The sequence below is a fragment of the Lithobates pipiens genome, unplaced genomic scaffold (assembly GCF_037356315.1).
Source record: "Lithobates pipiens isolate NorthernLeopardFrog02 unplaced genomic scaffold, aLitPip1_a1.2 Scaffold_18, whole genome shotgun sequence".
Classification (NCBI taxonomy): domain Eukaryota; kingdom Metazoa; phylum Chordata; class Amphibia; order Anura; family Ranidae; genus Lithobates; species Lithobates pipiens.
This window is the reverse complement of record NW_027507758.1, coordinates 391,101,952-391,116,000: the sequence shown is the minus strand read 5'-3', so window position 1 is coordinate 391,116,000 and position 14,049 is coordinate 391,101,952. Positions and strand designations below refer to the sequence as shown.

Below are 14,049 nucleotides of genomic sequence, written 5' to 3'. Positions count from 1 at the left end.
CGCCTTCTATATGATGCTTGACTTTGGCTGAAATGAGGTGAGCAGGCAAACATTTGGGCGTTCATCCAAATGTCAGAACAGCCAAAGTTTGATCCAAATCTAGGTTCAGATCGAACTGTTGGCTCATCCATTTTAAAAATGGAATGTATGCTACATTTGGTTTGCTCTTTTAATGCGTCTAAATGTTTTGGGACTTTAAAAAAAAAAAATTGTATGATATATTGCTGGACTTATTTGGATTATTGTGTCACAGTATACTTTACGTGACTTTGTGTTATCACATTCTTATCACATTTGGTGATGGTCATATATTTATTGTATGTGCATATAAGTGCTACATTCTTACTATCAAGAGACTTAAAGTGGAGTTCCACCCATTTAAAAGTTTTGTAGCCGCTGACTTTTAATAATCAGACACCTGTCCCATGGCCCAGCGATGCGGGCCAATGAAGCTTCGCTCCTTTCTCCCTCCTCTCTGGCATTCTAACTATGGGAGCCCTGCGCATATGCGAGCTGCGCTGTGAATGGCCAGACAATCATCTGGGACCTGTGACGTGTCCCAGAAGATTGCAGGGAGGGAGGGGGGAGAAATGACCTTCCTTCCGGCGCCGCTGCACCAGGGTAGGAAGTGGGAGCTGGGTGCCTGTAAAAACTGGGTACCCGCTTCCCCCTAAAAAAATCACATGTAAAATGTGGCATGTGAGGGCATCACCAGCACTTAAAGTGGAGGTTCCATTTTTGGGTGGAACTCCGCTTTAAGCAATTTTGGTGTAGCAACCTTTTTTAATCTATTTGTTACTTTGTTTACAATGATAGCATGGAAGAATAAATGAGATTCCATAATAAGTGGAGATTTACCTTAAATCATAAGTTCACCTTTTAAAAAAAAATAAAAATAAATGCACTATTTTTGCAGGTAAAAAAATGTGCATTTATTATTTTTTGGGGCTTGTAAACAATTGCACCCACGATCAGCAGATCGTGGGTGCCATGGAGGACTCTTGCAGACTTTTCAGTGTATCTGTCAGCTTGTACTTTGTATGGGCAGGTAGATACACACTAACAGGAAAAGAGAATGAGCGCTCAACAGCATCATGCTAGTTCATTGAGAACTACAAGCAGACAGCTGACAATACTTGTAGTTTCCCATTCACCGAACTCTGTGAATGAATGATACAGCTGGGTGGAGCCCCACTTGGCCACTTTTTTTAAATAGTGACAGCGATCGGGGAGAAGATCCTCGGCATGCTGTCACTAGAAGCAGTGGAGTGGGCAGCGGCTGCAGGAGTGAGAGCATGCTACATGCTAAAAACTGGTTGAACATGTAACATGTTCCCAAACGTGAACATATTCTTTAAAATAATTAAGTAAATTTGTCTAAATAATCCTGGCTTCAAAGAATTATGTAGAGCTGGGATGTAAGGTAAATCATGTAAACATACATTACATTGTTTACATTTTTTAAGGATAGTATTAACAGCACAACTCTTGAGTTGCTCTGTTATGTACTGGAGCTAACAATTCATTTCTGGCCTAAATACCTTTGTGATATGACCCTTTACAGTGGTTGTAAAGTATAGTGACTGGCCTCAGGTGATAAACAGAATAAACAAATTATCTTACATAAGCTTTATCTGTTTATCTGCAGCGCCCCTCTCCTCTATAGTCTCTTAAAGCACACATATCAAAGTCTTTTTTCTCAGCTCCAAAAGGCAGAGTGAGGATTTAACATCACACACTGCACAGCACAGAGAGGGCAGCTGAGCATAATCTGAGACCTGAGTGGAGAGAATGGACACACCTCCATCCACACAGTCACACATTAGCAATTTAACTTGCTGGTCTATTACGGTTCTTCTTACATTTGCTCTTGTTTTATGTATTGTTCACTGTTTCAGTTAACAGATTATTCATCAATAAAGTGTAAAAGGTAATATATTTATAATTTATATACAATAATGTTTTGTTGCTTCTCTCTGTTGCAGAATGGGGAGGTATGTTGTTTCTTACTTCAGGCAGTAACAAGATAATATGGTAATGTTTTTTACTTGACTTTGAAAGGACAGAAACATTACAGGTAATGGTAAAAGAAAAATCAATTAAAGGCTTTATTTGCTGCACTCAATATAGTCATATTCTTGTGTTCCACTAACACCTTTTTATCAAGGAACAAACTTGCTGAAATGTATCCAAATTTATTTTTGGGTCATTGCACATGAATTATTGGATGCATTTCTACAGATGCATATCAGCATCTGGTGTGGTATGAATGCAGAAGTGCATCAACTTATTATTCACAATTTATATAGCGCCAACAGTTTGTGCAGCGCTTTACAATATGAGGGCAGACAGTACACTTACATTACAAATCAATACAGGAGGGATCAGAGGGCCCTGCTCGTTAGAGCTTACAATCTAGAAACAGACTGCATTTCCGGACATGATACATTTAAATTATATACACATGTCAGGTTCAATTTATTGTTCTAGCAAACAAGAATAAATGTCCCTTTGACAGTTATTTTCAGCTGAGCCCAATGAGATTTGAAAATTTAAGTTACATGGCTTTCTGTGTCAGGAAGCACACATCTGGAAGCATATGGATGCAATTCAGTACAGACTGTGCAATTATCTCTGTAGAAATGTTCCCTGCAGCCCCCTTGCTCTGAATACATTATGATGTGTGCTCAATAATCTACTTCTGGGAGATAGGTTACTCATTTTGTCCAGGGAACATTTCCCTTCTCCAAACACACCTTCTAGCGGTGGTCAGGAATAGCTTGTTTCCAGCAAAGATAGGTGCAAATACAGGGTCAGATCATACTGCTGGAAAAAGGATTTATCTTCCGTCAATGTAACCCATTGTTGGCATTTTTCATTGGCTACAGAGATAAATGTTTAGTTTTCATGAATGTGTTGTTATAGTTAGCCATATACAGAAGAATGTCTTATGACATTAGAGTGATAGAATGTATTTCTTCCTTACAGTTCTGTCTGTCCTAATCCATTTGGGACCAGTGCAGTGTGATTGCATGACGGGAAGCTGTATAAATCCAAATCACCTAAATCACGAGCATTCCTTGTACAGATTGGCCATTTAAGATTTTTGGAAAATGCTTTTTAATGACAATTTCTTGAGATCTTTGCACAGCTAGGTTTAATATAGATTTCCTGAAATCTTTGCACAGCTACTAGAATTATCATCATTAATATTATTGGTATTTTCATTATCCAGTATTTATGAAGCTTCAACGATATTTTGCTGTTTCTTGAAATAATAGTGGACTTCCCAGCAAAATAATGTTGAAGAACAACCTTATTATTATATATTAAAACTCCCATATAAAGGGATACATATCTATAGTGTACTGGGTAATTTTGTTAATAACTTAAGTCAGTTGAGTGTCTAAACAAGTTTATCTGTAGATTACCAAGATATGACATGTGGATACCATGACATGAAGTGGTCAGACAATTTTTTATGATGGGTGTGCAAACTCTAGATCAAATTCCTTTAATAGGGTTCCAAAAAGAATTTTGGTCTTTCTTGGATAATCTGATATCCCCTTCATTTTGTTGTGTTTTTTTGTATGTCCTAGATTTAGGACCACAATACAGTGGCAGACTAACAGCCCCAATTCCCTGCTATTGGTTCAGAATGTGGACATCTCCTTTTATAGGATCATTTGCAGTCATTAAGATGTCACAAGTCATGTGAGAGATTTTAATCGGTGTGATTATGATACTTAGCATGTCCTTCATTAGCATGGCTATAGTCCTTCTAAAAATGAATGATGTCATACATTCTCCTTTAGTCAACCTGCAATCTCCAAACAGGTAATAACAACATCGAGGAATCTGCCTAGGAGTTCTATATTGTTTTTACGTCTTCTTTTTATATTACTTCTTCAACCTGAGAGTGGAAAGCTTACCCCTCGCCAACATTGTCCCTAATTTTAAACTGAGATTGTAGATTATTACAACTAAATAGAGGGAAAGTAAGCTTTTTAGGAGTGCTCATGTACAGTTTGCCAGTGAGCCTAAAAGATTATTAAGAGCTTGGAAAAATCTCTCTGTCTCTCCTAAATGAAGTGTTAGAAAGTGCTGAGATTCACAGGACACTTCAATGGAATATGAAGTAAGGAAGTAACTTTTATTTGTTTCCAAAATTATCCCATATTAAGTTTCTGTTTAAAAAAACAGTATTTATTATACTACCAATGTTCCTCATTATTTTTCTATTATTTATCAGACACAGCAATTTTTATTGTTTGCAGTGGTAAACCAATATAATTTATAGGATGATTTGTGTGTTATAGTTGTTAGCATTGCCTGAACATGTAAGGAGTCCATTATTACTGCTTTTCAGTATGATTTCTGTGCAATGCAAGAGTAGCCATGCAGAGTAACAATTGCAGATTATATTTAAATACTGACAAAAATAGGAACATTTCATAAAAGAACCAAGCACAATAAGTTTAAATAATGAAACCTGAAAAAGCTGAAATATTCATTTGGAAATATATTTTTCCTCACTCTCTTCCCAGTGTTTAAATGGTCCAAGTGATGTTGGCTCAACACCTGCTCCCTGTGTTTGTCCTCCTGGGGAAAAAGGACCTCCTGGACTTAAAGTAAGTAGAACTTTATCACTGAATATGTGTGAGAATTTCTATACATGTTATTAATTCATAGCTGTGTCAAAGGATCAAATAGAGATAGGAAAATATCATTTTAGTATTATAAATTAAAGGCACTTCCCAGTGAAAAATACTTTCCCTTGTGTTACATAGTTAGTAAGATTGTCCATCCAGTTAAACGTGTGTGTGTGTGTATTTATGTCACTACCATTTCCCATATCGCTGCATATTGCATTCAAGATACCGTCTTGGAATTCCATTTTTATTCAGACATTTTTGTACTAAAGTAGGCTTCTACATTCCTAAAAATCCCATTAGAGGATCTTCTGGGAGTCCTAGTAAAGTGAAGTAAAGAAGTTCTTGAATCCATTATTATTATTTTCATACAGGATTTGTATAGCGCAGACAGTTTACGCAGCAGTTTACAACTTGAGAGTAGACAGTACAAATACAATACAATTTAATACAGTAGGAATCAGAGGGCCCTGCTCGTTAGAGCTTACAATCAATTGTAGTCTCCTTGTTGCTGTACAATGGTGACATCATGTCCTTTGTACCTTTTGCTTTTTTTGCAAAGAGATTGGCTATTTGTACAGGCAACTGTGCTGTCAAATATTTAGCCAAGTGAAGTCTCTTCCCCTGTACAATGATTAGCACATCCCTGCAATGCATGAAGTAATATACAGTATGATCTGATGAAGAGGCCAGGATTTTGCAAATAAGACAATTTTTGCTTGTTTCAGCTTGAATCAAACGGACTTATTACACTTGAATAGCATTAGCCATTTATTGTTGGAGTTGGAGTTCAAGAGAGCACATACATCATATATAACCATAATGTCTTTAATTAACAAATATCCTGGATAATATAGATTTAGAAATGGTCTCCAAGGTACTAGTCAGCACTTGATCTGTAAATTTAATATTATGAATGTCTAACCAGATTTTTCAATCTTTGGAGAATTACAAAAATAATGTTTCATTGCCTGTATTATTGGGTTGTATGATTCTCAACATTTTTTTAAAGAAAATAAAAAAGTGCATACGCAATTCTCCTGATGTGATACTCATTACTTTTGAGCTCTCCATACATTAGTATTGAGCATGTTTTTTTGATTGTGTAGCGTTTCCAGTGTTGTTTCCTCTTGTGTCTCACTTAGACCACTGTATAATTTAACAAACAAAGATAAGTGTCAGATTTCCCACCCCCTGCCCAGCCATGATGAGACTCATTCACTCATTCACTCATTCACAACCATTCACTGATGGTTTGGAACAAATGTTGTTTCAGTGATGTTCTGGGTGTATGGGCAGTAAAAGAGGAGGGCCATAAAGTGTCTTTCTTGGAGTGAGAATGTCTAGTACAAGCAGAGCTTAGGAAGTGGGTGTGATTGGGTGGGTTTGTATGGTAATTCTGATCCAATCAATCAGCAGCAGAATTAGTACAATTTGAACTATAGAAGGGACTCAACACAAGATTTTACATGTTCAAGTATTCTAGTGATCAAGACATTTCTTCTAGACATTATAGATATGTTGGTGATCTCAGTTCTACCTTCAACAGCTAGGCTTCAACCTGTTAACTGGATAAACAATCAGTAGCACACTAATAACGAAATGGCTTGTCTATCACTTTCTGTACACATGTCAAATAAGGCAGATGGACAGCACCATGCAAAGCAATGTCCCTTCCTCCCTCCCTTTCCTACTGTGATTACGGTCATGTAGGACATTAAAGTGGTTTTAAACTCTAATTCAATACTTTTCACCATGTAAAGCAGCCTAGAGTAACTTACATGTGCATGTCTTTCATATTGCTCCAATGTGCGCCGTTTAGAAGAAATCGCTAACGTGCACTTCAATGACGTCACTGGCGCATGTGCATTTTTGCCTTAATTTACGGCATGCTTTGTGGGCTGACAGTCTATTCCTGTTATTCCTCTTGTGCCATGCCCGCATCAGGTAATCTCACAAGATTACGAAATCCAATGAGATTTTCCTGATACACACATATGACTTGCACGTCACAGGTGGTGTAACATTTGCGCTCAACGTCAACAGAGTGAGCAGGCCCACTTCACATGCGCAAGATACAGAGGAGGGCGGATTATGCTGACGGCAGAAAAATACATACAGCTGGGAAACATAAAAATAAAACTACTCAAAAAAAGCAATAGGCATGTTAGGTGGAGAAATCGGATTGCAATGTGTTTTAAAAAGTAAAAATTGATGGCTTTATAGTTGCAAATGTTGTGCTTATAGCAGATGTATGCACTGGTGTTTACTTCCACTTTAAAGGGTCTGGTATCAAGAAAGATTAAGGTACTAATGGTAGTTGTAGGAAAAATAAAAGGAATAATTCAATTCCTCATTTTGATAGCTATTTGGCCATTTTAACTGTAATAACATATTTCTGCTAAGGGTGTTCTTAGTGTCTGCTAGGGAAGCAAACATAAACTCGGATTCCTCTGGTGTTAAACTGTATTGTTACTGTGCTGTCTGCCTTCATTTTTTAAAGCACTGCACAAACTGTTAGCGCTATATAAACTCTGAATAATAACAAGGTGAATAATAATAATGATTTATACAGCATCCAAACTGCATTACATGTTCTATGTATGAACATAACTTTCAGTTTTTTTAACCTCACTACTGTAATTTGACACAGTAAAGTAAGACAAGAGCATACCATAGTAACACTAGGAATGATAGCTCAATTTGGATGGAATGAGTATACATTTGTGCTTGCCAATGCAGATGAATATACTGCTTCTGAAAAGGTGGGATTACAGGGTATGGTCTTCATTCAAAGTCAAATAAAGTTATGTAGTTAAAAAAAATGTATACATTGTATTTAAATACAAAAAATTTTCTTTGGTTTTGGATAGAGTACATGTGGGATGTCAGTTTTTATTACTGGCTGTTCACATGCTGGGGAGATTCATTTTCTCCATTAGTTCATTGTCACAGGAACTGAAAATTAAGTAAAAATCTATTAGTTTGAGTTGTCACCAACACAGGAATTAAGAGTACCTCTTCCAACAGAGACACTTCTTGCAGTATCACTTTGGATACATTTCTCCTCACTTCCCATTCCTTCCTCCTCACTCTCTTGCCTGCAGGACAATATCTGAAGGAAAATCTACCAAATGGGGCAAAGTTACATAAGATAAAATAAAATAAAAATCTGACAGGAGTGTTGACACTACCTTACTCTATACAAAGCTAAAAACAATGTTTTGGCTTTAGATGTACTTTAAAATGGTTGTAAACTTCTGAAATATGAACACTTCCTTCTATAGTGTTAGTGTCTCAATCCAATGCACTTAGTGTTACTTCTCTCTGCTGTCTAGTTCCTATGCTATCTGTATCAGTCATTTCTAAACAAGCCTTCATTATCTTACATATGTTCACCTCTGTATATGTTTCATTAGTGACGTTTTCTTTCAAATGTATCCTTGTTCCAAGCTAAGTACTTAAAGCGGGAGTCCACCGGGACTCTGTGTTTTTTTTTTTTTTTAATCCAGCAGCTACAAATACTGCAGCTGCTGACTTTTAAAATAGTGACACTTACCTGTCCAGCGCACCCGCGATGTCGGCACCCGAAGCCGATCTGTAGATCGTATCTCGGGTGCTGCCGCCGCCATCTTGGGTATGGGAATCAGGAAATGGAGCCTTTCGGCTTCATTTCCCGGTTCCTTACTGCGCATGCGCGAGCCGTGCTGCGCAATAAGGACGGTCCCCGCTGCCTCTGGGATCTGTGTGTTTTCTCAGCAGGCAGCGGGGCACTTGCGGGAAGGGGCGGGCACTTGCGGAAAGGGGCGTAATATACGCCCCTTTCCGCAGAGAGCTATCCCGGAAGTGGGTACAGATACCTGTACTGTACAGGTATCTGCACCCCCCTCCCCCCTGAAAGGTGCCAATTGTGGCGCCGGAGGGGGGGAGGGTTCCGATGAGCGGAAGGTCCACTTTAGGGTGGACCTCTGCTTTAATGTGAAATTGAACTCCATAAGTGGAGATTTACTATGTTATTGGAACATTTTGGAAACATTTAGAAATGTTAATTATGCAAAACAGTACTTGTTGCCTGGAAGTTCTGCTGAAGAACTGCAGTACACTTCTTATGGGAGAGTACCTAGCTACTGTTGTCCATACAGCCTCAAAACTGTGTATGTGTAGTGTGATCTCCAAAGCACTTTTGCCTTTGACTGCTAGATAAATAACATTTGTGGTCAGATATGGTGATGCCTTGCTCTTTTTCCCACTTTTCTCCTTTCTGGAGGCTCTGATATGAGGAAGCTAAACCCTGCTGTGTTGGATCCCAGATACCCCGGCTTGGCACCTCTGCCAAACCTGTGTCCCCTGTTCTCCGAACTGCCCTGCAGCTGGCAGACTCGCCATAAGCAGCTCTTAACCCCCCCCCCCCCCCCAATCACAAGGAAAACCACACAGATGTTGAGGGTTAAACATGCAGAGCATAAACTGTTTATTAAGTACAAAACATCTACTTTTAAACACAGTTAGGGACACTCCCTTTAGACTTGTCATAGAGGGGGTAGGGGACAAGGAAGAACCAATGGAAAATCAACATTTGTACATTCAAACAGAAACTACAGCTGAAACACATAAAGAGATTATGATAAGCAGGCAGCCCCTCTTTACACATCCCCGCTGGGATGTGTCTCCACACCTTTTGTCTACTTGCCATGACCTAACATATTTAAACACAATAACAAGAGGGGGAGGATGGGGGAGAAGGGATGCAACATATATAGAGACATAATTATATTATCCCAATGCCATTTTGTCCCCGAGTCTCTTGTTCTCTGCTGGGCCATAGTCTGTGGGTAGGAGGCCAGCCAACAGCCCCCTTCATTTCTCCCCTTTTAAAAACTGACTAACCAGGTCCCTGATCCTCAACTGGTCTGGACCTGCATTAGTCACAAACTCCCACCCCAGGCAAACAGTAACAGAAACATTATGACTTTGGCGCCGGGGAGCAAAACCATACAAACGGTGTCCCGTAAATAAAAACAGCTGCTGCAGAGCAGGACTGGCTGTCTGCACTCCTGTGATCCGGGGCTGGGTTGCAGGCATAGGGGAGATGTGAATAATCCTCTGCCCCGATGCCAGCATTTCAGCTGGAAGGGAACATAGGCTGGCAGTGCTAAGAGGTACTTGCTTTCCTCCCAGGGTAGTTACCAGCCACTGGGGAGATATCTTGCGGGGATTATCTCCCAGACTCTTTGTCTCTTTTTCTGATGCTAGGCATCAACAGTGCTCTGCCCCGTAGCAATCGCTTCTGCTGGGGGGACAGATACAAGGATAGAGATCAGCCGTTGGAGAGGTGGAAGGGTTTTCTCCCCTCCCAGTTCTGTGACCAACCGTGATGTGAATTCTGACAGGGGCTGTCTCCCAAATCCTCCATACTGAGGGCTGGGCGAAGGCCAGCATCACTCTGCCCCGTTAGCAGTTCTACTGGCGGGGTGAACACTGGGGTAGTGTCCAATTGCTGGGGAGGGAGAATGGCTTTCTCCACTCCCTGTGGGTATATCTGATGCTGGGGAAACAGCTCACAGAGATGATCTCTCGGACTCTCTGGATCTAACTGCGGGTGTGGGCAGAGGCCAGTGGCACTCTGCGCCATAGCCAGCTCTTCTTCTGAGGAGATGAACACTGGGGTAGTGTCTAATAGCTGGGAGGGAGAATGGCTTTCTCCACTGCCAGTGGGGATATCTGCTGCCGGGGAAACAGCTCACGGAAATCATCTCTCGGACTCTCCGGCTCCAACTCTGAGGGTGGGCAGAAGCCAGCGGCACTCTGTCTCGTAGCCAGTGCTTCTGCTGGGGCACCGGATGCGATACTCTGGACCTGCTGCTGATCACCATCTACCAGACTTCCAGTGCCCGTCTCAACTCCCCTTTCCGAGACCTTTATGCTATCAGCTTGTCTCGCTGCCTGGGGAACCTCCGGTGCATTCCGGCATTCTAGCACTTGCAATGCCCTCTGTATCATTGTCACTTCTTCCATTGTGGTTAGGACAGGAAACAGTAGGGGCACCCCCGGTCCCATTTCCCCCTCATCTTCACGACTGTCCGCTACTTCTCCCAGACAGTCCCAGGCAATGGGAGCCATGCTGGGCTGCAGATCACTGCCACTGCTGATCACTGTCGAATAGCCACTTGTAGCCAATCTCGAGCTCCCATTCCTGCTTGACCAGGAACTCCAATTCTTCAAGGTTACACGCCTCTTCGGGGAGGTCCAGAACCTCATTGCAGAAGTCAAGGATGTCTTCCAGCCACCACTCCCTGTCGCTCCCAAAGTCTGGGTCACCATAAATTTTTTGATGGAGCAGCCCCACGTCACATTAGTCAACACCTTCTGTCGGGCTGCCGTCTGCTGTACCTGGCCACAGTTGAGCTGCGAACCACTGGAAAGCTCTGTAGGTGGTGTCCAGGCTCATCTCCTCCTGGACCAATTTTATGAGCTCTGTCTTCCACTTGCCACATGGTAACTCCCTCAGGAACACCTATTGCGCATGATACTGCATCCAGTACATCTCTGTAGAGGAAGAAAGGATCTTCTCCTGATGGTGCCGCTCGCTGCTTAGCGTCTCTGGCAAGAGTTGCTGGTGGATCACATCCCCCCAGCCGAGCATGGTGCGCTCCATCGCTGGTACCCGATTTTGCTTCCGTATGTCTCGTAGCCTCCTCCTGAACTTCACTCTCATGCCAGTCCCTAACCACTCCTCGGTGGCTGCCCGTATCTTGAATCCCAGTGGTGGCTTGGATTTCCTGGACTGCAGGAGACATCCCACTGTTGCCACCAATGTGACAGATCCCGGATACCCCAGCTGGGCACCTCCGCCAGACCTGTGTATTCTGTTCTTCAAACGCAACTGCAGCTGGCAAACTCGCTAAACCCGCCCTTAATCCACCAATCACGAGGCAAACCATACAGATGTTGAGGGTTAAACATGCAGAGCATAAACTGTTTATTGAGTACAAAACTCAAAACTTGTACATTCAAACAGAAACTACAGTTGAAACGCATAATAGGACTATGATAAGCAGGTAGCCCCTCATTACACATCCCCCCGCTGGGATGTGTCTCCACACCTTTTGTCTATGTGTCATGACCTAACATAATTGAACACAATAACAAGAGGGGAAGGTGGGGGAGAAGGGATGCAATGTATATAGAGACATAATTACATTATTCCAAAGCCATTTTGTCCCCAAGTCTCTCATTCTTTGCTGGGCCATAGTCTGTGGCTAGGAGGCCAGCCCACTGCCCTCTCCAAAGCAAACAGTGACAGTGGGTTCTGTCACACCTGCCTCTGCCAGAATGGCTGCCACCATACAGAAATAGTGATGGACGAACTTCCGACGGGACGTTTCGCGAACGCGAAACGCGAACGGACACAAACGTTCGCGAAAACGACCGTTCGCCGCGGGCTCCATTGACTTCAATGGGAGGCGAATTTCGCAAACCTTTAGGTCGAATTTGCGGCCACGGGGTAATTATTAGGGGGTAGCACGTAGTCCCACCACCTGGACAATAGCATAATACATGTATGAGGTGAATTTGGGATCGATAACTACAAGCATTTTTTTTTTATTTGGGAAATTGTTCTGACAATTCAGGACTATGGAGCTAATGAAGGCAATGGAGGAGAGGGAAGGTCAGGGACCAGGGTAGGCAAACAAGAGGGTGCAGGAGATACAGAGCACTGACAGCAGCACCGTAATACAGAGCACTGACATCAGCACCGTGACATACAGCGCTGACAGCAGCTCCGTGACATACAGCGCTGACAGCAGCTCCGTGACATACAGCGCTGACAGCAGCTCCGTGACATACAGCGCTGACAGCAGCTCCGTGACATACAGCGCTGACAGCAGCTCCGTGACATACAGCGCTGACAGCAGCACCGTGACATACAGCGCTGACAGCAGCTCCGTGACATACAGCGCTGACAGCAGCTCCGTGACATACAGCGCTGACAGCAGCTCCGTGACATACAGCACTGACAGCAGCTCCGTGACATACAGCGCTGACAGCAGCTCCGTGACATACAGCGCTGACAGCAGCACCGTGACATACAGCGCTGACAGCAGCTCCGTGACATACAGCGCTGACAGCAGCTCCGTGACATACAGCGCTGACAGCAGCTCCGTGACATACAGCGCTGACAGCAGCTCCGTGACATACAGCGCTGACAGCAGCTCCGTGACATACAGCGCTGACAGCAGCTCCGTGACATACAGCGCTGACAGCAGCTCCGTGACATACAGCGCTGACAGCAGCTCCGTGACATACAGCGCTGACAGCAGCTCCGTGACATACAGCGCTGACAGCAGCTCCGTGACATACAGCGCTGACAGCAGCTCCGTGACATACAGCGCTGACAGCAGCTCCGTGACATACAGCGCTGACAGCAGCTCCGTGACATACAGCGCTGACAGCAGCTCCGTGACATACAGCGCTGACAGCAGCACCGTAAGCAGCCCCAGGAGGAAGTCAGCACAGCACAGGGATGGTGTGATCCCCTCATAATAAGAACCCCCAGGAGGAAGTCAGCACAGCACAGGGATGGTGGGAGCCCCTCATAATAAGAACCCCCAGGAGGAAGTCAGCACAGCACAGGGATGGTGGGAACCCCTCATAATAAGCAGCCCCAGTAGAAATATGACACCGCTCAACCTCTTCAAAGAGGAGGGTAGGGGCATATAGTACGGTGTGCTTTTTTGGGTCAGGGAAGTGAGCCAAATGAATTAAGAAGGTCTGTGTGCTTGATTCCAAAAATTGTTTATAGACATATACATGGTCTACTGATCACATGTGTTGAATTCCTCCGAGATCCATGCCTCATTCATTTTTAGAAATGTGAGGTAGTTAACACTGTGGTGAGCTAGGCGAGTACGCTTATCGGTCACAATCCCCCCTGCTGCGCTGAACGTCCTTTCGGACAGGACACTGGATGAGGGGCAAGCCAACAGTTCGATTGCAAATTGGGCAAGCTCTGGCCAGAGGTCAAGCCTGCCCACCCAGTAGTCTAGGGGTTCATCACTCCTCAGAGCGTCCACATCGGCCGTTAACCCAATGTAGTCGGACACCTGACGGTCTAGGCGTTCCCTGATGCTGGATCCGGATGACACCTGTCGATGGGTCGGCTGAAAGAATGACCTCATATCCGAAGTCACCAACACATCTTCAAACCGGCCTCTTCTTGCAGGCGCTGTTGGATTGGTACCCGCAAATCCTTCTCTGGGAGTGGGAATTGCTCCTCTGCCAGCGCACGCAAAAGCAGAATGCAGCATTTCTCGAAGCAAGGCCTGGAAGTGCTGCATTCTGACAGCCCTCTGCGACGGCGGTAACATTTCCGCCATTTTGTGTTTGTACCGGGGGT

General features: G+C 43.3%; 1 protein-coding gene across 1 annotated transcript in view; it reads left to right on the top strand.

Annotated features, from left to right (window-relative positions):
- Positions 1 to 14,049, top strand: part of COL21A1 (collagen type XXI alpha 1 chain) — a 285,509-nt gene that overhangs the window by 145,876 nt on the left and 125,584 nt on the right. Inside the window, exons 8-9 of the mRNA XM_077487822.1 lie at positions 1,986 to 1,994; positions 4,548 to 4,631. Of these exons, the coding sequence (XP_077343948.1) occupies positions 1,986 to 1,994; positions 4,548 to 4,631 (93 nt within the window). The remainder of the gene's footprint in view (positions 1 to 1,985; positions 1,995 to 4,547; positions 4,632 to 14,049) is intronic.